At 37.4% G+C, this 23,757-nt stretch overlaps 3 protein-coding genes across 3 annotated transcripts; 2 read left to right on the top strand and 1 right to left on the bottom strand.

Moving 5' to 3' along the window:
• The first annotated feature begins 13,492 nt into the window (after positions 1 to 13,492).
• On the top strand, positions 13,493 to 15,447 carry LOC141898427 (uncharacterized). The gene is made up of 2 exons (XM_074784296.1): positions 13,493 to 13,600; positions 13,701 to 15,447. The coding sequence occupies exon 2, from the start codon at positions 13,716 to 13,718 to the stop codon at positions 15,015 to 15,017; it is 1,302 nt and encodes a 433-aa protein (XP_074640397.1). The 5' UTR covers positions 13,493 to 13,600; positions 13,701 to 13,715; the 3' UTR covers positions 15,018 to 15,447.
• A 6-nt stretch (positions 15,448 to 15,453) lies between these two features.
• On the top strand, positions 15,454 to 18,332 carry LOC141898429 (nucleoredoxin-like). Its single transcript, XM_074784298.1, has 7 exons — positions 15,454 to 15,985; positions 16,128 to 16,379; positions 16,463 to 16,667; positions 17,124 to 17,212; positions 17,323 to 17,416; positions 17,508 to 17,614; positions 17,716 to 18,332. The coding sequence occupies exons 1-7, from the start codon at positions 15,686 to 15,688 to the stop codon at positions 17,905 to 17,907; spliced, it is 1,239 nt and encodes a 412-aa protein (XP_074640399.1). The 5' UTR covers positions 15,454 to 15,685; the 3' UTR covers positions 17,908 to 18,332.
• On the bottom strand, positions 18,273 to 23,737 carry LOC141898417 (collagen alpha-4(VI) chain-like). Its single transcript, XM_074784280.1, has 17 exons — positions 23,708 to 23,737; positions 23,528 to 23,613; positions 22,764 to 23,312; positions 22,626 to 22,673; positions 22,414 to 22,533; positions 21,737 to 22,294; positions 21,602 to 21,658; positions 21,404 to 21,511; positions 20,541 to 21,107; positions 20,401 to 20,457; positions 20,197 to 20,307; positions 19,527 to 20,084; positions 19,405 to 19,452; positions 19,214 to 19,321; positions 18,574 to 19,128; positions 18,460 to 18,507; positions 18,273 to 18,369 (listed from the first exon to the last, which is right to left on the bottom strand). Exons 2-17 carry the CDS (start codon positions 23,595 to 23,597, stop codon positions 18,287 to 18,289), a joined length of 3,645 nt encoding a protein of 1,214 aa, XP_074640381.1. The 5' UTR covers positions 23,598 to 23,613; positions 23,708 to 23,737; the 3' UTR covers positions 18,273 to 18,286.
• Positions 23,738 to 23,757: the final 20 nt, after the last annotated feature.

Raw genomic sequence — 23,757 nt, forward strand, 5'->3', positions numbered from 1 at the left:
TACTACAGCGACATTAACTCGTTCTCTGGAATGGCTTCTTTTCGTAATACAGCACATGTTCACGCTAAGCATCTTAAATGTTCAAAGTAGTTTGCTAACTGACTGGACGGTGGAACTTCTTTATTGCGTGGCATGAGATCGGCTTGTATACATTTGATTGGAAGAGACCTGCAGCGCATAAAATGTTTGTTGCGATTAAACGCAAGGGAAACCTTTTTAAACCATCTTTTGAAATAAAAAAGAGATTATTCATTGTTTAACGATGAAAAGTCAGAATGAATTCAAATGTTTGGGATTGTCCAGTCACAAAAAATAGTTTAGAATTTCGTTGTAGACATACTGCTAATACAACGGTGAACTACGAAGTGTGCGACAAGCCAACACCTATGTATATGTATGTAGATGGTTTCGCAATTCCATTCACAAATGCACAACTAATTTTGCCCTGCAGAGGTCCAGATGAGGTCATTTTTAACCACGCAAAATCGTCATTTACGTCGTAACGAAAGAAATGAGAAACGTTATTGTTAGCCATGGCACATAATACGTTACGGGTGTGATTCTTTTCTGAGAATAATATATCAGATTTAATTTTAACCGATCTCCCACCAACCGTTCCGACGCTGACTCGTTACTCGTCATCTGTCGTAATTTCCATATGCGGGGAATTATTTGGTGAGTCGTAGGATTTCAATTCACTACCCTCAACCTGTTTTGCATGCACCACTGTTTTTAATCAAAAACATCGAAGAGAATTAGATTCACGTTCTGTCAGCTTTCATGTTTTACGCAAAACGAGATAATGTCAGCGTCACAAAATGACAACCCTGGGGGTCGAAAAATCGACTGAGAGTTTCAGGTGGTTTTAAGATCACGCATATGACGATAACAATAATTACTGAGAACTAATTAATGTTCGAATAGAATGGAACCTCACTGCATCAACTTCGGCGTCAGCTCAAAAATGTATGCATCAATATAAAGAATGCGTAAAACATGTCTTGCTTATGTTGTAGAACAATTTTTAAATTTTTTGACGTCAACGGTGACCTGTCACATATGATGCAATCAAAGTGGACACGCTTTTCTCATAGAACCAAAATAGAGGAGACAGCGGGGGTATAGATACGGGTAACCCACGCAGTGTGGGAATTCTGTGGGAACAAAACGTGTGCATATATTGTGACAAATTGCTATTTCCGCGCCGTGCGTTGCTTATCTGAAAAATATCCTGACAAATGGCGTCCAAGAGGAAACAATAGTGTGGTCAATTAGGGTACAGTATGGTCATTGATCAAAGTTATTCCGGTCTGCAATGTGGGAAGTCCATCATTACGACTTAAGTCTTTATTTATGAAACCAAATCCATGGAGCGTTAAGTCATTCTCCATGTATCATTTCGTCCTCAAAGAAACGGGAAGGAAGTGCTAGTGATGAAATTTCGCATGGAACACTTCGTATTTTCCATGAATTATTTAGTTTAAAATCCAAAACCGAGTTCAATTTTCTTCGTAACGCAACTTTCCAGAATGATAGTAGGAAAATGAAGATAATCTGTAGGAATATGCTAACGTGAGCTAGAAATTTGTTCTGGACTTTTGCCCCATGAACTTCACCATTCCTTGTGTATTTATATCCATGTTTCATTCAAAATCTTATAGAAACGTTTAGATTTGCGCTATTTATCGCCACCAGAAGTACGTAATCATCGATTTGAATATTCGACAGGCAAATCTGTACCAAAACAGGTCGTTTTCGGTTCTTGTCTACGTATACTGCACTGATCTTTTCTTTATCTGTTTCTTGTTTTTCTTGCATTCATATGCCAACCTCACGAATTCATGGTGGTGCTTTGCAATACCAACAAAAATGCCAGTATCCAACTAGTAGTCGTTAATTGAGTTTTTACATTCACGCAATCCGATCATAGTAAAATCACGAGAGCTACGATCGTTACCGGCGTGTAGGTGGTTCAATGTTGCGAGCCAATTCCATGTGGCATCCGCAGTTTATCATTTTAGCCATAATAAACCTTATTAATCTAATAAACATGCTCCTAATCCGAACTTGGTGTGATAGAATTGGTTGTTGGTCAAACGGGAAATTGATGCCCCAGTCTTTCTGCACTCACAGATGCTATATATATTCATAAGATATGTAATCTTCGATACTCCAATATTGTTCATCAATTGATTGGTAAATTGATATACAAAACCTATATAACTCTAAGTTGGGGCGAAAATCACGCTTTTGATATTGATATATATGGTATTTTGATATTCACCGGTTTAAGATAAGACTGGTATGTGGCGTCATAAGGTTGTGGTCTAATTGTCTTATAATTTGAGTTCTCTTTTATTCACGTATACCAGGGGCAGGAAGCATATTTGATAAAAAAATTTCGTACTGTGTAAGAAGCGAATCTTCGCCTCGTAAGAATTAATAAAAGTGTGACCTGCTGTTTATATACCCGAAGCTAACACGTTCAAAAAGGATATTGGATCGGTAAGTGACATGTTGTGGGGGTATATGCAACTTAAATGCATATATGCTGGATTAAATTATTTCAAGAGAATTATAGCATAGTGATCTCAATATCTGCAAATTAATGTCGCCTTTCATTTCATTATCTTCTATATTAATATTATGCTCTTCATTACTTCTACCGTATAGATTTAAATATGACAGAGAGTGGGTAATTCTTCATTATACGTCCCTCCATACCAGGGAGGTGCTGAGCTGATTACGCCCAATGCGCAGAACTAATTTAATACGCGTAGCCTACATTGCATGTCTGTATGATCTAAAAGATGTCTTTATCCACCACGAGTTGTTATGGTTCTTCAAAGAAATGCTAAACCATCTCATACATCAAATAGTCTCATGAAATATATTTGTGTTCACGTTTCGATCAATTTCTGTTTTGAAAGTTTTACTTGACATCAGATTTTCAGTATTACTCCATAGCTGCCAGTGAACGTTAGATACGTATCTGAGAATCATTTGAAGTTGTGTGCAGGAAAATGAATTGACGGTCGTCGAAATTGCTGCACCTGGTGAACTGAATGCGGGTATCAATTACAGCTGGACAACTTGTACCGCTGCATTAATGAATATTATATCAGCGATATGTCTGTTTTACTGAACTCGGATTTTATATCATACACGATATATGTAGTTCTCATTTTTAGATCACGAATTCTTACCAAGTACCATTATGAAATTTGCAGATTCCTATATGAAACAGTTGCGCGATACCGATGCTTTCTGGGTGTGAAATCAATTAATGGTACAAACAGCAATCAAGTGTTTTAAGTGTACCCGGTAACATAACTTGTTCTGGTGCAGTGCCCTATATTTCTTAATAGCAGTAACATTTTACTCGCTTGAAATGGAATTACGAGTCAATATATCGATTATCAATTGATAACGAACTAGAAATTCCACCCAACGTAAACTACTAAATTCATTCAGAATTGGTCAATAATTTTACATAGCTTTATAGCATTTTCATTCACGTCAATCGTTTGAAACTTTAAAGAGCATTCACTCATCGTAATCATCAATAAAGAGTAGAATCGTCGACCGAACAATCTGATGTATCAAATTGTAAGAGACAAATGACACAAAAGAATTCAATGATATCCTAATATATAAGTTAAGTAATTAGCCTACTCGTCTTTTCTACAGTAAATCCTCGAGTAACATGAAGTCGGGTTTTCGTCTGATTTGGCGGCTGACAATACATCCATTTCCAAAGCAAAAAGCAATCCCATTACTTTAATGAGAATTAATCGCAAAGTCACACGATTTCCACTGACTAATATGTTTTAATGCGATTAAGCCATCTTTCTGTATTTGTAAGTTACAGTAATTTCCCGCGTAGTCCATTTTAACGGTCAATCCCTGACTCTTCAATAGCTTCATCGAAGAAAAATGAAAATGATAATCTAAATACCCGAATCACGGTAACATTTGGAATGCCCCCAGTGAACCTTTAGATGACGAACCAATTGTAGAAGATCGCATAAGCGATTCGAAAGTACTCTATGAGCTAGACGAAACTTAGTGGTTTATTATCTGTGTGGGTGATGAGTGCGATATGCCTACGTAAATCTGCCGATTAGTTTATTGACACCTCTTCATCATAAACACACGCCAGAAATTGGGGATTCGAAAATAAAATTTTAACTAACCACCATAAAGGAGATTTTTTTGTGTGGTAAGGTGTTAAACTGTATAACCGGCTTTTTATCGGGTAGCATTTTCCATTTTCAATGATTTTTTTTCAACAAAAGTACCTTCCGCATAAAGCAAGGTTTCGTTTTAAGTTCTTTCCTCGGGCTACGTTTGATTGACGACATATCTCTATAAGATGAAAGTCTAGGGCAGGAAACTTGTCAAGCTAGTTGCAGAGACGACGAGCATATGGGTGAAAAGTCGCGCTGTAACTGAGGTAATCGTCTTGTATACCTGAAGGCAACCTGCATAAGCAAACCAATGCATCCTCACGTTCAATTTGTATCATTATTAAACAAAAGTATACAAGATGTGGCGATCTTCGCTGCTAGAATAAGGATAATTGTTAGTTATCCGCGTTCACACCGAATTCTTTGAGTTACTACTTGTTTGCTTCAGGTTTTCTACAAATAGAGATTATTTGTATGATGTCTGGGAAATTTTTACATTCACTAAAGATGAGTATCACAGGGGAAAGAACCAGCATGGTTTCGAAAAAGATTCGGTTAGTTGCCCGGTTATTTGGTCAACGCGCGTAATGCTGTTATGACAAAACTTGATACAATAAGGTCGTGTAACAGAAGAGTGGCTGTTCCGCACCAAAGTGGCTTCATACGGGTATGAAATCTTATTACGAAACCTCTCAGACATTGCTTTTGCAACTGAATGAACTTTTTCACATTTGAAATTTTTCAGCTTTGGAAGTTTACCGATCGTATTTCTGATGACGTTTAAGGAATGAAAGTTTACTTATCAAAATCTGCAGCACGTACATAGATTTCCGAACAACGTCATAAATACATTTGTCACACATTTTCTAGAGGTGACGATAAGCAGGGCTCATTGAGTTTCGTCAGTTGGACGGACATTTTATTCTCTGCAGCTTTTATCCTCGTGAGCATCTCCTCACCGAACAAAGCCATCTTGCTACTAATGAAAGAGGGCAGAGCGGATACAGGAGCGAGGACATTTGTTCATATCTATCTCATTAATGTTCTCCCGAACGTGGCGTAAAATAATTCTACGGCTTTGATTCACAACGTCCACAGGGAAGTGTCGCACAGCTATATGAATGCTTAAATCATTGCCGTATGCGCGGCGTACGTGGGCTGCTTGGCCATATTTTAGTTTCAAATTACAAACGAAATTATAAGTTCGTGACTTTCGGGATTCTCAAGTCGGTATTTAATTTTCTCAAAGCTCATGACATCGCCACCTTATTTATAAAGGCATTTCAAAAGTTTTGTCTCATCTTTTTTGACATCGGCAACCGTGTATTTTTTGTGAACATGTTTAACTGATTACATGATTATTTGACATTACATGAAATTACATTTTCTGTTCAGCCTTTTGACTATACCGAACGTGTATATTTCCATTGACGTCGGTGCTCGTCGAAGTCGGAGCTATTTGCATCGATGGCATGAGTGTCTCATGAAAACGTCTGCCTTAATTACGGACAACACCAGTCACAGCCATTGACAAACCGCGCAATAAACTTTCCATCTTGGCGACAACCCGTCGAGTTTTTGTCAGTTTTTAAGACACTCGCACGAGTTGAAACCCATGAACTAGGACATAAAACGATGGCCGAGTTACCGTTACCAAACAACGAATGAAAGTATATCAGCGCAGATATTCGATTTTATGCCATCTTCCATGATTTATACAGGTGCCAATTTCTGACATAGAGAAAAGTAACCTATTCTAAATATTTCTCTATGGTTGCGAAAATGACAAACCTTATTCAGAAAGATGTTCATAGATACCCCTTTAGATTGATTTTGTGAGTCTGTGCGTAAGAAGAGGTTAAGCTCATTTTGGTGAATAACATATTACATACCATAAATCCTATGTGTAATAAACATGAAAATCATTATTCATCATTTGATATTTCAGGTCATATTACACTCGAAATATCAATCCGATTACACTTCAATTAACGTGTTAAAGAACTCGTTAGAATCATTTTAACGACTTAAATCGGGATATATTGGGCAAAGCCTCTCGATGGTCACTGCCGTCTTGATCACGATAGTGACGTCATCATCGGACGTCACTAGGGATTCCTTCTTGTCGCTCTTTCAGTTGGTACCGCTGGTGATTTTAATTTATCAGTTTCCTGGATAGATGAAGCCACATAATTCTTAAGAACGTGTGTCGTGGTGAATTGTACTCAAAAGAAGCTTATCGATAAAAATTATCTAATTACTTAAAATCTAATATTTATCTAACTACTTATTCATACGCCACACCATATCCGCTTGTGTCTTTTGACCGGAAAATACCTGCTGTTTTAGAGAAAGCGTTAGCACACGATTCTCTCTGTCGTTCTTACACACTATACCTCGAGTAATCGACAGTACAAGAAAAATGAGCTTGAATTATTGATAACACGCAACATAAACTTTTACCTCATATCGCCGGTTAGATTTGCCGAAGTGTCATCAATAAGATAGGAAGAGAGAATTAAGCGGGAAGAAATCTCAGTCTTTTAGTCAACAACCGAGTACCGAGAAGAAAGTTGACGAATCGACCGTACAATGAACACTCCTGCATGACACAATAGTTTACAGAGAAATAAGCGCCATCAAATTACCATTTATAGATTATAGGGTTTGAAAAAGCCATAATGGACCTGAAATGGATGAATCTTTTTCTCTCACGTGGATTTGTTTCTGCCATGAGATGCAGAAATAAAAGCCACTTTTCCGCATTATGAATCATGGACTATCATATTCGCTTCTTTCACGGTGAAAGATATAACTTTGACAAAACCAGCACCAAAATCATTGAAGCAAAAGAATTCGTCTAATCAGTTGGATTAAATAAATGCCGTCATCCCACATTTGTAACACATTACATGGCATAGGATAATATACTTATTCTGAGTGTATCCATAAAACTAAAGAACATGGTAAATATGGAATTCCTACGTCATACGACCCTTGAAGAATCTGTCGAAGCATGGAATTAACTCATTACAATTGCATCAGCACGTGTTATTTCTTACTCGAATTATTTATGTTGTAATATTCATATCTGCAATTTGTGTCGACTCCTTTTTATCACGAATTGTCTATCATGTTTTCGAGTTACGAAGCCGATGTCCTTACAAATTCAAGACAGGGCCATCAAATCACCAATGAAGAATATTTGAAATTGTGTGATGTGACAGACAGACGATCTAGTGGAAACCATTTAAAACATATTTCTATTTATACTTTCGTACAATATTTGAATTTTCGTTAAAAAGAATCGATGGTTATTCAATCAAGGTCATTGCGAAGCGCGTCAGCAAACCCAATCTTCGTCAACGTGCAGTTTAATTTGATATTTGTCGATTGTGGCATATTGGATCTGTTCACCGAGCGTATGAGATATTTCGTTAACTCTCTTTCGTAATTTGATAGACTTTAATAATTAAATGTCAGGTGAACCCGATGCAAAGAAATGGAGGAATTTTGCAGATGGCACATAAACGAAGTTGTCACCAATTCGTAGGCAGCCTTATTATCTATTCAAAGGCTGCTCAAGTACGTTACGAAAAGTAATTATTCGTGATGGGTTCGTCTTTTTTCCGCAGTGTAATTTGCGTTCAGTATTTTGAATTTTTCATGGCCACTTACTGCAAACAATATTGAATGAAAGTGTAGTAACGAAAACCTTACAAGCGATCGATTAAGATCATATGATAGATCTTGATATATCAATATACGTCGATTTTCTTCTATTGAACTGATTTGTATGTTATGCAGCAATATGAGCTTTATTTCTGCGATCATGTTTTGCGGCACCTGCGATTCAATCTAGTTTACCGATCATTTCAGTAAACAAACGCAACATTCCGCCAACATTATTTGGATTGGACGTTCCGGTTGGAGCAGATGAGCAATTATATTGATTAGATATAGGTGAATACCAACGGTTTTCCGTATAGAACTGTGGAGAATCTATCAAATCGGCCAAGCATCGTCCAGCTAATTAAGACTAGCGTATCAAAATAAGCGCCTCGTCATCTGAATCTGGCCTAAATCATCTGATCATGCAGATGTGCTTTAAAAGACAATTCACACGACTCCAAGGTGGCAATCATTGCCAAGATCATTGTTTATTGGAAAGGCGATAGAGCCGAATAATTCTTGGGTGTCTTATCGATAAGACAACGTGAACAATTGGCGTGTGCACTGAGCGGTATTCGGTTGACCTATAACACGCCTTGACAATTATAACAGAACCACCAGAAATCGAAGCGAGAATTGAAGTTGCACTCGCTGCACTTCGTTGGCAATTTCTAACACAATTTTTAAGTGAGAAAATACACAAGTATTTGTGAAGTCGGTGAATTCTAGAATGATTAGTAGTCGGGTTAGGTATGCCTACTTTAAATTGGGTTACTTAGAACATTTAATTTCTTATTTTACACCTTCAAGACATCACGCATCACATCACATTCAGTGATACGAAAAAATAAGAAATCCGATTCAATCTTTTCCTTGTCAAGAATTCATTACCAATTGAAATGATCTAAAATTTCGGGAAACATTTCTAGATAACGTAAAATTCGTTGACGCAGTTGACTGTTTATTTGGGGAGAAAGGAATGATGGGTTGCGTAAAAACAAGAAGCCTTGATCACCTTGTAAAGAACTCTTACAAACGTATGTTCCGTGATCACTCTTACTAAAAACTTAAGAAAAGCTGAATCAGATTATTATTTTCAAAAGTTTTTCGATATAGGTGCTGATATGAAACTTAAATGGAAACTTATAAACCAGATACTTCGTAAATCATCTTCTGCTATCTTACCTAGTGTTCTTAAACAAAATAACCAGGAATTCAAAGGTGACTATCGCATAGCGTGTGGGTTTAACGATTTCTTTTCTAAAATAGGCTCGCAAATTTCTGAGACTATACCTGATTTAATTTCCCTGGTCACAAACACACATATTACTTGAAAGATCGTACTAACGAAAATTTCTTTATGTTTCCTACTAATCCTTGTGAAATTGAATCTATAGTTAGAAATCTTCATCCGAAAAGTGCAGGGTTGGACGGTATTAGTACATTTTTACTTAAAGACACTATAGATCTAATAAATGCTCCTTTATCGCGCTTCTATAATGGTATTGTTCCGTTTGACATGCTAAAGTTAACAAGCTAAAGTTGACCCGTTATTCAAATCAGGAGATTCGGAAAATTTCAATAATTATCGTTCAATCTCTATTCTTCCGGTATTTTCAAAGATTTTAGAAAAGCTGGTTTTTAACAGATTATCCTCCTTTCTCAATAAACATAATGTTATTTCTTCAAATCAATTCGGTTTTCGAATCATTCCACAGCACTTGCTCTTGCCAAAGTAACGGACACTCTTATATCATACCTTGATAAAAATATTCAGCCATAGGCATTTTCTTAGACCTAAAGAATGCATTCGACACGGTTAACCACACAATTCTGCTCGGTAAATTAGATCACTATGGTATTCGGGGTTTACCTCTCAAATGGTTCGAAAGTTACTTGTCTGATCGTGGTCAAATTGTTTGTTGTAATAGTATCAATGTTCCCCGAGGTTCTATTCTCGGTCCTTTTTTATTTTCATTATACATAAATGATTGTGTCAATGCTTCAAAAATTCTTGACTTCGCCCTTTTTGCAGATGACACAACATGCTTTGCTTATTCAAAAGATCATAAAAAGATATTCCAACTGGTAAACAATGAACTCACCAAACTTCGCATATGGTTTTAAGTTAACAAATTGTCTCTTAACCTAAAAAAATGTCATTTTCTCATTTTTCGGAAATTTCAAAGGTATCCCTTGTGCTATGAAAATTGGAAACGTCCCAATAAAGCAAGTTCATTCCACAAAATTTCTTGGTTTATATATTGATAGTAAACTTACGTGGTCTGACCACATATCATTTGTCTGTAAAAAGATATCTCGTAGTATAAGTGTTTTAACTAGAGTTAAAAGAAGATTGCCAGTTTTAGTGATGAAAACCTTATACTATAGTTTTGTTTACCCGTATCTCAAATACTGCAATTTTATCTGGGGCAATAACTACGATTCGAGAATCAGGCCAATAATTCTACTCCAAAAGCGTGCGATCAGGGTTATATCAATGGCTGCCTTCTTAGATCATACAGCCCCCATCTTTAAAAACTTAGGTATCCTTACTTTCGAGCAATGACGAAATTTCAATTGTGCTTTTTCATATTAAAATTTAAGAATTCACTACTGCCTAACTCGTTTTCAGATTATTTTTCATTAAACTCCGACCTTCACCACCATCAAACTCGAAACCGTCATGCATATAAAGTAGAACAATTTAGCCCCCTTAACTTGGAATAACTTGCCTTACTCACTGAACATCATTGGATCAGTATCCCTTCCAGTTTTTAAAACGTGCTCTCAAACAGTATCTCCTCATTTAATGTTTCGATAACTTTGTCAGTCTCTGCCATCTGGCACTTAAATATTTTCTGTGTGAATGTGGTGTGAAAGAGTGTGATTGGGTGTACCAGGGTGACATGAACATCATATAAACCTTAACAGGTTTCTTCATGTTTCCCTCCATCTTGAATTTTTGTATTTGTATTACTTTGTACGATTATTATAATTCAAAATGGAAAATAAATTATATTATATTATATCAATACATTTATGAGCATTCGACTTAACGGTATTACGGTGTAAGAATGCTTCAATCATTTTTTCAAAAGCCATACTTCGGTTAGAATATACTTGCAATCGATAATGTTCAAATTTTAAGATGTATCGAAATGCGTTTCTAGTGACATCTAAGAGGTATGTCTTCAATATCACCAATTTCAGCCAATATAGTATAGTCATTTCATGTTCAGCTTTCCCGTATGAAAAAAAAATTGAAAATCAGGACGATTCTAGAATGTCGTTCTTTTGGCTAAGAATTACAAATGTCGCGATGAGATGAAAATAATTAAGATAATGAAAATTTGTTAATTGACGACTACTTTCATCAAATGCCTTTGAAACTGAAACATTATTGATCGACAATTTAATGTTAGCGCGTCGCACCCTCCCTAACATTCAACGTTTTACTAAATATTTCTTTTCAAATAATAAGAAATCATATTGATTCGACAGATTCGATGTATTACTTTTTTCCAGTTTCAGGTTCTAACGGCGTCAAAATGGTATTTGATCATAATTCCATTAGTCATTGAAAGACTTTTGGCGTATCAGAAAATCTTATGTTCTTGTTATACTAATGCGAGAGAGAAGAAATTCTAGAAAAAAAGAACTACCACCAAACTTACCGGTACTTTTCGCTATTCGTCTAACACCATTAAGAGGATCATCCCTGCAGTCATGTGAGTAGCATAGAACTAAAACACAAAGCCCTACGTACAGAAAAATAAAAAATCCCCTGTGTCTCACGGGTGCTTTCATAGTTTAGAGAATTTTTTAAAGAAGAAACACAAAAACCGGTCGAACTATCAGACGTGCGATGTTTTCATACAACGCGATGCGACAGCAACAATCGCCAACTTATAAGAGATCCCTTCGCTCCAAAATGTCGCTAATTTTACAACAGCATCCGCGTAATATGCATGTGAATGCCTTAGCCATGCATTAGCTAGAAGCTCTGACCAATGTTGTCACTACTAGCGTATAGGCGGTAATTTTGTGAGATGTAAAAGGAGGTGTGGCGACAAGAGTTATATAGCGCCAACTCTATCTGCTTTTACTTATCAACCCCCTCTTTTAGCGTTTCATACATTGACTGATCTCATTTCATTATCCTTGAACAAACACCTATTTCAACCAACACCCAACACCCGAACACCCATAAGGGAAAAGGTAAGATTTATATACCCGTGCTAGTGAGTAACGTGAAAAGTAGACGAATAGCACCAAAAGTACACGTTTTTCACGATAAGCTTCTATTTCTTTTACAATATGGAAACCTGTAAAATAACGATTTGATAATTAGTTCTGCTCAAGGCAGTGAAGGCTTGTCTTGTAGTCTAGTGAAATTGTCACTCACTAGTGCTCTAGTAAATTTTTCACTAAGAGAGTGTGTAGGAATATTCTATAAATTTACTTTTTAATACAAGGCCTTCATAATCAAATTGTCGCATAAAATATGAAATTATGATGGATGAAAAGGTTATAAAGCGCACGACCATTGATCCGACAATCAAGGCTATGCATAGTATACTGTAGCGGTCGTGTTCAGACAATATAATTGTTTCATTGATCTGAAACTGTATAAACTTTCAGCGCAAATCAGCTCATTAAATTCTAAGTTAAACACACATTTGACAAGCTGTATATCGATTGATCGTCTTCAGGTTCAAAATATCCTGAATATCTAAGAAATATGTTCTATCCTAGTGGATAACTCATGTCAAGTACTGCGGGAGACTTTTCAAGTACGATAGCTGATATTCGACAAACGATAGATTAATGAATCTAGCTGAGCCAATGAACGTGATATCTTCTAGATGTCGTGATATAAATTGATGCGATATGAACTAATATTAAGATAATACAGACTGTCTGAGTGAGAAATGTGCTTCATTTTCTGAAAACTATTTCTGAAAATGAGGTACAAGGTATGTCTTCAATTGTGGTACCAATTACTTTGATCTAAATTTAACCAAAACTACTCGACGAATCAACTCCAGAAAAACGGCCTTTAAATATCTTCCTTTCTCTTCCCATGTATGTGATTCCACGATAGGAATTGCATCGAGTAAAATCCTACAACGAACATTTTAATCAAAATTCAAAAGTTTAGACTAACTGCGACAAATATGGGCGTCGTTTTATTTCGCGGACGGGAGTCAGCGCCGTATACGGTTTTATGACGAAAGAAGACACTGACGAGGTTATTAATTATGCAATTTATTGGTCATGTTGAGAAAGGAAAATCATATGGGGAAAAATCTCCCTCGAGAACTCTTACTCGAAAAGATATTGTGATTTGATACTCTGTTGACACGTTTTGTGATCGCAATACGGCCGGTGCATTTTCTTAGAAGAAACAGAAAGTGAACATTTATAATCATTAGCATTTTGCCCGACATTTCGTTGCACAAAGGGTAGATTTTATCTCCCGGTTATTCACAAATGAAGCTACTCGAATCATTCTTTATCTACATGTAGGACTCGAACCGCAGAAAATTAAAACACTATATCATAAACTATAGATATACATGATATACATATATATATATATATATTATCCTAAATTGCCAGTGAGCAAACCTTGGATCCAGGTCAAAAGGACGGAACTGGTTAGAATTTATCATGATTCAATAATAGAAGGATATTCATATCGCAATATGCACGATTCTACGAGATACTAATAGGTAAGTGATATTAGTTGTCGTTTTCAACGATGTGCATGTAGTAGTATCGGGGGTATTGTTTTATTACGTAACCTCAATTCAAATCTATACGCCCTTGCAGGGTCGCTTGCTGAAAATGTCGATGGATAAAGCAGAAATGGTGGACAACGCCAATGACAGAAATGAGACGTCGTCTTTAACACCAGAGAGGAGAAATACTGAACTGGAAATGAGTTACGGCTCATTAGTAACATCCAGTTTACCAACAACATTTCAAGCCGAATCCTACGCTCCACGGAGGGATGAAGAACACAATTTCGGTGGAAGTAACTTCTTGGACTCTATAAACGCATCCTTCAAGCATAAACTGGATGGCCAAAGCGTAAACCTGGTGAAAAAATATGAAACGAAATACGGTCGAAGACGAACAGCGGCCATATTGGGTTTATCATCTCCGGTCCTACTTCCATTAGCTATATTAGCTATAATGACTTTGCCCTGCTGGATGACAAATAAAATGCGAGTGTTATCGATTTGGCTCTGGGTCTTAGCGATTGCCACGATACCCCCGTCAATTCTATTTTTCTGCGTGTACACTAGGGAATATAGTGTTTCTCTTCACACGGGGGATATGGTACCCGTGGAAGTAGTAAACAAGTTCAACGATATATCCTGTAAGGGGGTGAATCTGAATTCACCAGATATGGTCAAGCTTTACGTTTATCACAGGTTACCAAATATACTCGATAATTACACGGAGCCATTTAACGACGTCGGGAAGCGGGAGATCAGTTCGCCACCTTTTTCATATTTGAAAAAGTTTTATTTATTACAAGGTACGTCGTTCGAGTTGGTTCTCAATGCTACGAAATATAAACAAACTGGCAAATCGTATAATGTTTCGCACGTCGACATACATGTCATTAAAGGTCAGGAAAATTACGATAAATGGCAACGAAACCCAGCGGGCAACAACACTTTTGTGAACGTGAATACATTCCTTTTGGAAGGAAAGTCTGCTTATATTTTCAAAGCAAAAACCAAAGCCAGTGATAACTATTACGTTGTTGTTCAGAGTTTGGGAAATTCAAACGTGAGTCGTGTAGATTTTGGAACTGGATTTTACATGAATCGCACAATATACAATTTGCCAAAAGGCCGATTGCTGAAATATCCAGAATATATTCTTGGTGATATAGCTCTAGATTTTCCGTATACTGATCCGCGCGTTGTGGTTATCCTTGATGGTCGGTATATGGGCAAAAATGACGAAGAAACAACTGTAACATTCACGTGTATACCACGACTAACTGCGTATCTATCAGTATTTGTGCTGTTTCCTTGTTTGATGGCATTCCTCGCATCTCTTTGGATTTGTTGGGCCTGTAAAGACGAACCGATCCAAATAATGCGTGGAGATTCGTATGAGAAAGTGTGATTTTGATGTTTATACTTGTAGCGTACGTTTAATATATTAAACCAATGAATGACACGAATAATAAGATATTCTTATGATTCATTACTATCTGGGTTCAACCGGGTTCCAAATACGTTTCCGTTAACCGGTTCACTTTTAGAGGCTGTTATTTTGTTGGTATAAATTACTACTAGTATATAGACCTACGTTTCAGGTTTTGTTATTATAATAAGCCTTAATAAAAGACGCGTATGAAAATAGAAACGAACTACGTACATACAAACAACCTACATACAAACGACAAATACCATGAACCTGTGACCGAGTCAAAAGTGAGTTTTATTTTTGTAGAGAATAAAATGTTTTGTGAGATCACGCGGAGTCACGTGTTACTTATCAGTTGTCAGTTACTCCTTGCCTCCTTGCCCCCCCCCCCCCCCTGACAGCGTGGCTAGGCATTCCCTCGCGATCCTAGAGAGCGTAGAAGCACGAGTAGGATACTTCGTTATTTTCACTGACAAATATACTATAGTATGTAAATGATTCGCAGTACTGTTTGTTGATTATAATCGCGCTTGGTTGATAAAGCGATACTCGCTGGCACTGTCAACAACGCTGTTTCACCATAGTTGACGACACTGGTAAACATATTGTGTTCATTCGCCAGAGGACTGCTACTGAAACCAAAGATGTCGGTCTTAGAAGCACTGAAAGGGAATGTAATAGACGGATCAGGAAAAGCTGTTGATATTGCCGCATTTGTGGGAGAAGGGACGGTATTTGGACTGTATTTCTCAGCACATTGGTGCCCGCCTTGTAGGAAATTCACCCCAGCATTGGCTGCGTTCCACCAGATGTTTAAAAAAGACAAGCCGGATAAACAGTTCGAAATAATATTTGTCAGCTCAGATAGGAATGAGAATGATTTTAAAAGCTATTATTCAACCATGCCCTGGCTTGCGTTGCGATATGAATGCCGCCAAACAAAGGTACGTATATATGTATATGAACGTCAATTCCAAGCGTGGTATATACCGTAGTACGTCAAAATTGTCCGGAGTCCAGACGAAAATTATTCAAATAAAATGATACCTTTTTATCTTATATAAACTTACTTAAATCTTTTTATAGGACACACTGAGTCGCAAGTTCAAGGTGACCGGTATTCCTGCTTTGATATTATTTAACGGTGCAGATGGATCAGTGATAAATACAAGTGCACGGTCCATAGTTTTTGATGATCCTCAAGGAAAACTTTATCCATGGAAGCCCCCAACTTATAGTGGATTAATTAAAGGGAATCTCATAAAAAGCGATAAAACATCCGTCGAAAGTACTTCTATTAAAGGCAAAGTCAAGCTACTTTATTTTTCAGCGCATTGGGTATGGATCAACCAATTTGTTGAGTAGAGGTATAATACGTTCATAATTTATACTTATGCACACGGTCTCATGATTATTTTTAGTGTCCACCGTGTAAGGCATTTACCCCCAATCTGGTTACTTTCTACAACAAATTGAAGAAAACAAACGATAATTTCGAGGTCATATTCATAACTAGTGATCGCGACGACGATTCATTTAAAGAATATCTTTCGACCATGCCCTGGCTCGCTATTCCGTTCGGTGACGGGAGAATCGGTCAATTGGAATCATTGTTTGAAATCAGTGGTATGTAAGTTAATGTTTTAGTCTCATGTTTCTACAAGTTGTTGGAAAACGATAATTTTCTAAAACAAGAAAACCGAATCCTAAATGAATTATGAACATCTTGCTTAAATCGTGTTTATTGACCCGACAATGAAATAGTGTATACTGATAGAATAACACTGGGAATGATCTGCTGTACCATAGATTACTATATCTGAAAGTTGAAATTTTATTCTAGGTTCATATCTTCATTACTCCGATGCACCATGATAGTTGATTTGTCACTATCATTATATCATTATCTATAAGATGACATCATCAATCTATAGTTGTTCTGGACACGAAACATACAAATGGTCAGATTATCTTATCTAATCAGTACGCAGCTGTTTCGATGGACTCGACGAAATTTTATGAATTTTGGAAAATATATTCACATATGCAAAATAATCGTTTTCTTTCACTGAAACTTTCAAGGTATTCCATCTCTGATCGTCCTTGATGAAAATGATAAAGTTATAACAGAATCTGGTAGATCAATGGTCGACTATGATCCCGAGGCCAAGGCACGTAGAATGATATGAGTGATATAAGCACAATCGACTGATATTCTCTTCCAAGCCGTCGGATTTTGTTTCATATTTGATAAATTCTCCGTAACTTGTTTACTTTACAGTTATTCCCTTGGCGCCCGCAACCGATTGAACCACTGGATAGCTCAGCGGCTGCAAATACTGTAAACAATGAAACTTGCGTTGTATATTTCACTGGTAAAGACGTCGACGCTTTCTTATGCTCGGTTGATTCTATCATTTGTAAAAATCACTATTGATGAATGAAATCGATGATGATATTTTCCAGATGGGACTGATGATGGTATCGGTCAAGCCAAGGCCGCAATGAAGGACATTGCCCGTGAGCAACTTGCGAAGGGTGATGAACAAGAGCTGTATTTCCTATATGCAACCGTGAGTATATATTCCATAATTCCTACCCACATGAGCGCACTATGATGCAATATAACATTTGTACATGAGTTTCATTTGTTGTTCACTATTTTTGTTTTTAGGGCAAGGGCATAGCCCAAGATTTTAAGGAATTCATAGGGCATAAACAGGATCACCCATCACTCGTCATTGTAAGCGTTCCTGATAGGAGAATGTACGTTTGCGATAAAGAAAATCTTTCGAAAGATATTGTTGAATCGTTTATACGCGACTATCTGGCAGGGAATCTGACAGCTCTATATTTTGGTCAATAGATAGGGCCTTTTGAAAAAAGTCTGTCATCATTTTAGTTTACTATGTAATGTACATTAGGGGGAGTGGGGTAGAAAAAAATGTACGTACTTTCCTCATGGGGATGCACGTATTTTGTGGATGAGACGTATCTTAAAGCACGTCAAAAACTACCTGATGTAAAAACAAATTACAGTGCGCATATATCAAAACACAGCTTAACCTACAGTGAAAGCGTAGGTCGCGTCTTGATGTCGGATTTAATACTTTTCGGATCACCATCACCGTAATAAGCGTTTCTACATTATACTGGCTATTGCCGGGTTAACAAAAACATGATTGAAGAAAATCTGCTGAGCAATATATGAATGTTTAGATATAATTTTGTAGCTTATTCTTATTTTATTGGCAATTATATGAACCGGCTTTGTTCACACATTTGGTACCATCGTAACATTGCTCTGTGTTGAGGCATTCATCCACATCTGCAAGAAAAGGTATATACTGTATCCTTAGTGAACCGACCTAACGATTCGCTTACGGTTGATGATTTGAATCAATTTGAAAAAGCTTACCATTACATCGTCCCTTGAAATTAAAGTATCCGAAATGGCACTGGATATCTGTAAATACATTAAGGATAAATCTGATTCTAAAAAAACACGATTGAAAGACGGCAAAATGCATACCTGCTGTCAAATAAGCTGTAACCTCTGCTGCTATAACCTCAATTGATGTGTTACTGTTAAATATATGAGGTATATAGATCAAGTGTTGGTCAGGTATGACCTTTTCGACAACGTCATCTTCAACCTGATATACAAGCGCATAAAGTCGTATTTCATCCTTTGCCAAATCTGTTATTGCGTCTAGGGTTGGAACCCTTTCCGTTGCTACACCCGTTCCAATAAGTACCAATGACTTGGTCGCTACTGAAGGACGAGGATCTGTCCTAAACAGTTTATTCCTAGCATAGTTAATAGCCTCATGTACAACAGGCTTTCCATTTCGCCAGGACCAAGTTTTAGTTGCATCGAGAACGCACTGTGTATCATCGCAATCGGCAAATCCAACTGGACTTGTCACCTGGTCAGAATATATAGCTACTGCTATGTGGATGTAATGTGGATGTATAAAGAATCGTTTTACAACTTGTTGGAATAACCTCAACATTTGTGGAAAGTCTTTTTCGTTAACAGCGTTTGAACCATCTAGAAGTACCACCACATCGGCAACAGCCATTTCTAATATGAAATTAGATGTATTAGATCAAATGCCTTTGCGGTCAAAACATCTATTCTTTAAATGCTCATGATTTAGCGAACATACCATGACAAGTGATATCTTTACTCTTACAAGGGCAAGCAAAAGTGCCTCCAAGATTTTTACATTCGCCACCGTTCACACAAGGATTTTTTGCACCACACTCATCCACATCTTTAAAGAAAATGGTTATTAAATTTATATACGCGAAGACTTCTAATTGTGTTTTCGGGGCTGGGATGAAATACACTTCGTACCAACACATTTGCCCGCCACACTGTGATATCCAAATTGGCAATGGGAATCTGGAAATTCAAGAAAGATTGTTGATTTTCTTATACAAATCAATAAAATTGGGACAAATTTACTGGATTCCTACCATCGACTACTCGTCTTGAAAGTTGGAGAGCATAAGCATCGAAGTGCTTTGTTTTAAGTCCCGATGTACCAAGTTTGATACCCTGTCCAGGTGGTAGTATAGTGTTTATGAAATCGTGTACACCGCCCAAGGATACCGCATACACGCGTATTTTATCCAAAAACAGTCTCATATAATGCCCATGAGTCACCAGTCTGTCAGTAGTTTCACCGCTTGTCAGCGCGACAACTGCTTTGGGTACACCGAAACGCGTTGTCGGTCCAAGAAGAAGGATATCGGCATCCTCGAAAGCTTTGCAAAAACGTGCGCTGTTGTTTGTCCATTGCCAACCAGCATTATCGATAGCTTGTGCGATTTCGTGCGAGTTCGTGTATTTATCGAAGGTAACTATTTGAGTAACATTATCATTGACACCGGATACTGATATGCGCACGTAACGAGGATGTGCAGCTAATCGAAGAACTATTTGCTTCAGAAGAATGACGAGTTTCGAAAATTCTGTCTGACTTGTTCCATTTGACAAATCCATATATATCGCCACGTCAACTTGGGCTACTTCTGTAATTCCAAGGAAATTTTACTTCATTATGAAATTACCGGGAAGATAAGAATCGTTGAATTCGATTCGATATTCTACAAATCATAATTTTGAACCTTCGAGTAGACTCACCCACGCAATTAATTGAATTGAATGGACACGGACACAAGTGACCGCCATCAGTATTCACGCAAGTTCCTCCGTACAAACATGGATTCTTTATTTCCGAACATTCATCTATATCTATGAATGATCAAAACAAAATTATTGGTTACGATTGAATTTTTCGTCAATCATTGTTCGTGGATCATTGATGTTATTGTTGAAGACATTCACCTGTGCAAGCATTGTTGTGTTTAAAGGGAAGGAAGTATCCTTTTTTACAGAATGCGTCTAAAATAAAGAATGTAGATTTATCAATAGCAATCGTAATTCACCATTTATGGTTTTTACTGAAGCGAAACTTGCTTATTCACCTTCCACCACCTGCCAGACAATTGTCCTGATAGTATTATCAATTTCCTTGTCATTCGAAGGGGTTGGTGGCATGACCAGTTGGCTGGCATTGTTGACTACTTGAGAAATGAATTCGTTCGGAGGGTTGTATGTAATTGAATAAACTCTTATCTCATCGAACAAGATATGTTGCAGAGCTGTGATCGCTTTTTCATTATTGCTATGTTTCCCCTGACCTATGTAGATTATAACATCGTTACGGTCATTCCGTCCACCGGGTCCTTGCAGGACCCTTTTATGAACGAAATCCAGGACCTTCCATAACTTTGGTTGTTTTGTTGTCTTGGACCACTGCTGTGAATCCATGGCCGATATAATACAGTCAGTGTTTGAACAGGTATTCAAATAGCTGGCAACGTAGACTTCATCGTCGTAGGCGACGACGGCGACGCGTATAAATTTCGGGTGGATAAAAAATCGTTCAACAACGGCTTTTGTAACTTTGTAAGCCACTTTCCACTCGCCTTTCGTATTTGGCATTGATGCCGACCTGTCGAGAATGATCGCTACGTCAATATGCGCCATACCTGAAATTGTAAATCCAGCTTACAAAAGTCTGATAGTAAATCTACTATCTACGAAATACATGTACATCAAAATAATTGAATGCAAAGACACGACAGCTTAGACTATCATTAGAGATAATCGTCAGGAGGACATACACAAGAACTCCAATATACTTATGGTAGTATCCTGTATATTCTGTTGATATGGCTCATAAGAAAAAACACACTTTTCGTTTTAAAGAGACGTTACATTAAATGGAGATTGAGAGTCGTATTTCATTATATGGCCTGAAACGGCCACCATAGTTTCCAATTACCCACGCATCTTTGATCGGCTTTTTCACAGTGACAGTGGTGTCGCCCTCGTCTATTCGAGCAATGACCGTAGTTTAGACAAGGTTTAGCATTCAAACATTCATCAATATCTAAAACAGATGTAGAGTTTTCATTTAGTTTTCGGAGATGAAATCACATATCATTGTGTATGATCTATAATATGAAATCTGATTACATACCAACACACTTTGACTTATCTTCAACCCAGTGGAGTCCATAGTCACATTCTTTTACATCTGGAAATGAACAAAAATTCTACGGTGTTGTCAAACAAACATCCGGAACGATTACAATTACTAACTTCCAAGCTTTACCTTTGGCTATTTTTCGAATGAGAATTTCAGTAGTAGTGCTGATGTCTTGAACACTTATTATGTTGCTCATTAAATAGCGAGACGTTTCTGGTAGCGATGTGGACAAATGTCCACGTGACCCATCAGAACCCGGTGCGACTGCGTACACGCGTATTTTCCTTTCACTTAACTCGTACAGAGCTATCCCTGTTTCATATGGCTTAGTGCTTCTTCCGCTTCCGAAGTAAAGAACTACCTTTTTCGTATTGATTCGACCACCATACTCTGATTCTAGTTGTTTGGTTGCATAATTCAACGCTAGATGAGTGTTCGGCTGTCCACCAGTCCAAGATAAAGCATCGGACACTCTTTGGACGCATTTAGAATTGTAACACGTATTCAGCCACAGTCCATGATTGACCTTGTCGGCATATGTTATGAGTGAAACCATGACATAGTCGGGGTGGATAAAAAACTGCCGCAATGCGTATTCAACCATTTCGTGATACTTCTGCCATTCTGTCTTATAGATGTAATTTGAGGTATCCAAAACTATCGCAACGTCCAAGCGTGAAGCCACTGAAACAGATAAACACTTATTTTCGTTAACTGTTTCTTCATTTCAAAACCGAGAATTGATTTAGAAATATCTTATAAAAATGTTAGAAGAAAAGTCTGCTTCTTTTGTGTTGCCTTACGTCTGCACTCGCCATTATTTTCTAAAAATCCATTTGGACAAACACATTTAGCGAATCTGGGCATGTTGACACAATCACCTCCGTTGAAGCATGGATTGCTGTCTCGACACTCATTTGAATCTAGAATGTACATTAGCGACAAGATCATCCAAGTATAAAAAAGGTCGATGAAATACATTTATATATAGTTCAATAATTTAAGCTCTACACACCTATACATCCTGGACCAACCAAACGAAACCCATAAGCGCAAGTATTATCTAAAATCAAGCAATTATATATAGTAAATTCTGTTACGTTTCACCTACATTATCAAAATAGTTTTAGGCTTCATGTTGATTTACGATTACCTTTTTTGATAAGATCCACAACAGATTTTGCCACCGCTGTCGCCGACTGCTCGGTTATAACTAAAGGTAATTGTAAACGCTTCTCTGACGATATAAAGAAGCTAACAAAATTCCGCTCTTTTCCATATTCTAGTCGGTAGACGCGGGTTTCAGATGCTCGAAGGGCTGCTAGAGAATCAACTGTGTCTTTTGAAAATCTCGTTTCGCCATTTCCGATGAGAATCACTACTTTTGATGCGAATGGACGCCGTCCTTTGCTCTTCAACACTTCATCATTTGCCAACTGAGTTGCCAAGGCTGTATATGACTGTTGGCCGTCATAGTTTAATCCAGAAATTACTGCTTTCAGATCGGCCGCTTTCTGGTGGTCGTTCAGATAAGCAGCAACCCTAGCGATACTGGAATATGTGATGACGGCAATCTGAAAACTATTCGCAACGTTAATCGGTGCCTCGTCCACTATTTTCATTGTTATTAGTTTATGCGACTTGAATTCATCGGGAGAGACATCGTCGGATGCTTCAATAATGATTACAAGATCTATGTAAGCTGCAAAAATAGAAGACATCGGAACCACCTGTGAAGAATGAATCTTATTTCATGAATATCATCAAATTCAAATTAAACAAGTCTCTCAATCTAGCAACTCAGGATATGAGACTCGGGAGATGGAATTTTTCGATCCCTGGTGGACTTATTGGTTACAATATAAACTCATTGAACGTAGCCACGCTCAATCACAATGTCAAACTTGTTTTACTTACGGCGAGAGCAATAAGTTACTGATGTAAGCGATAGCAAGACAACGGCTAAATTCAAAATTAGGTATCCCATTTTCTGTAAAGCAGATCTGTGTATCGAAATTGATTAGTCTCTTTGAAAATGTAAAATACAACATGTTTCTTTTAAAAATGTATCTAGTTTCTGAAAACGGTATTTCTTACCTTCAAAGACGAGCATTCGAGATGGGACAGCGTATACAGAAAACAAAAAA

This window comes from Tubulanus polymorphus, chromosome 2 (assembly GCF_964204645.1).
Source record: "Tubulanus polymorphus chromosome 2, tnTubPoly1.2, whole genome shotgun sequence".
Lineage (NCBI taxonomy): Eukaryota > Metazoa > Nemertea > Palaeonemertea > Tubulaniformes > Tubulanidae > Tubulanus > Tubulanus polymorphus.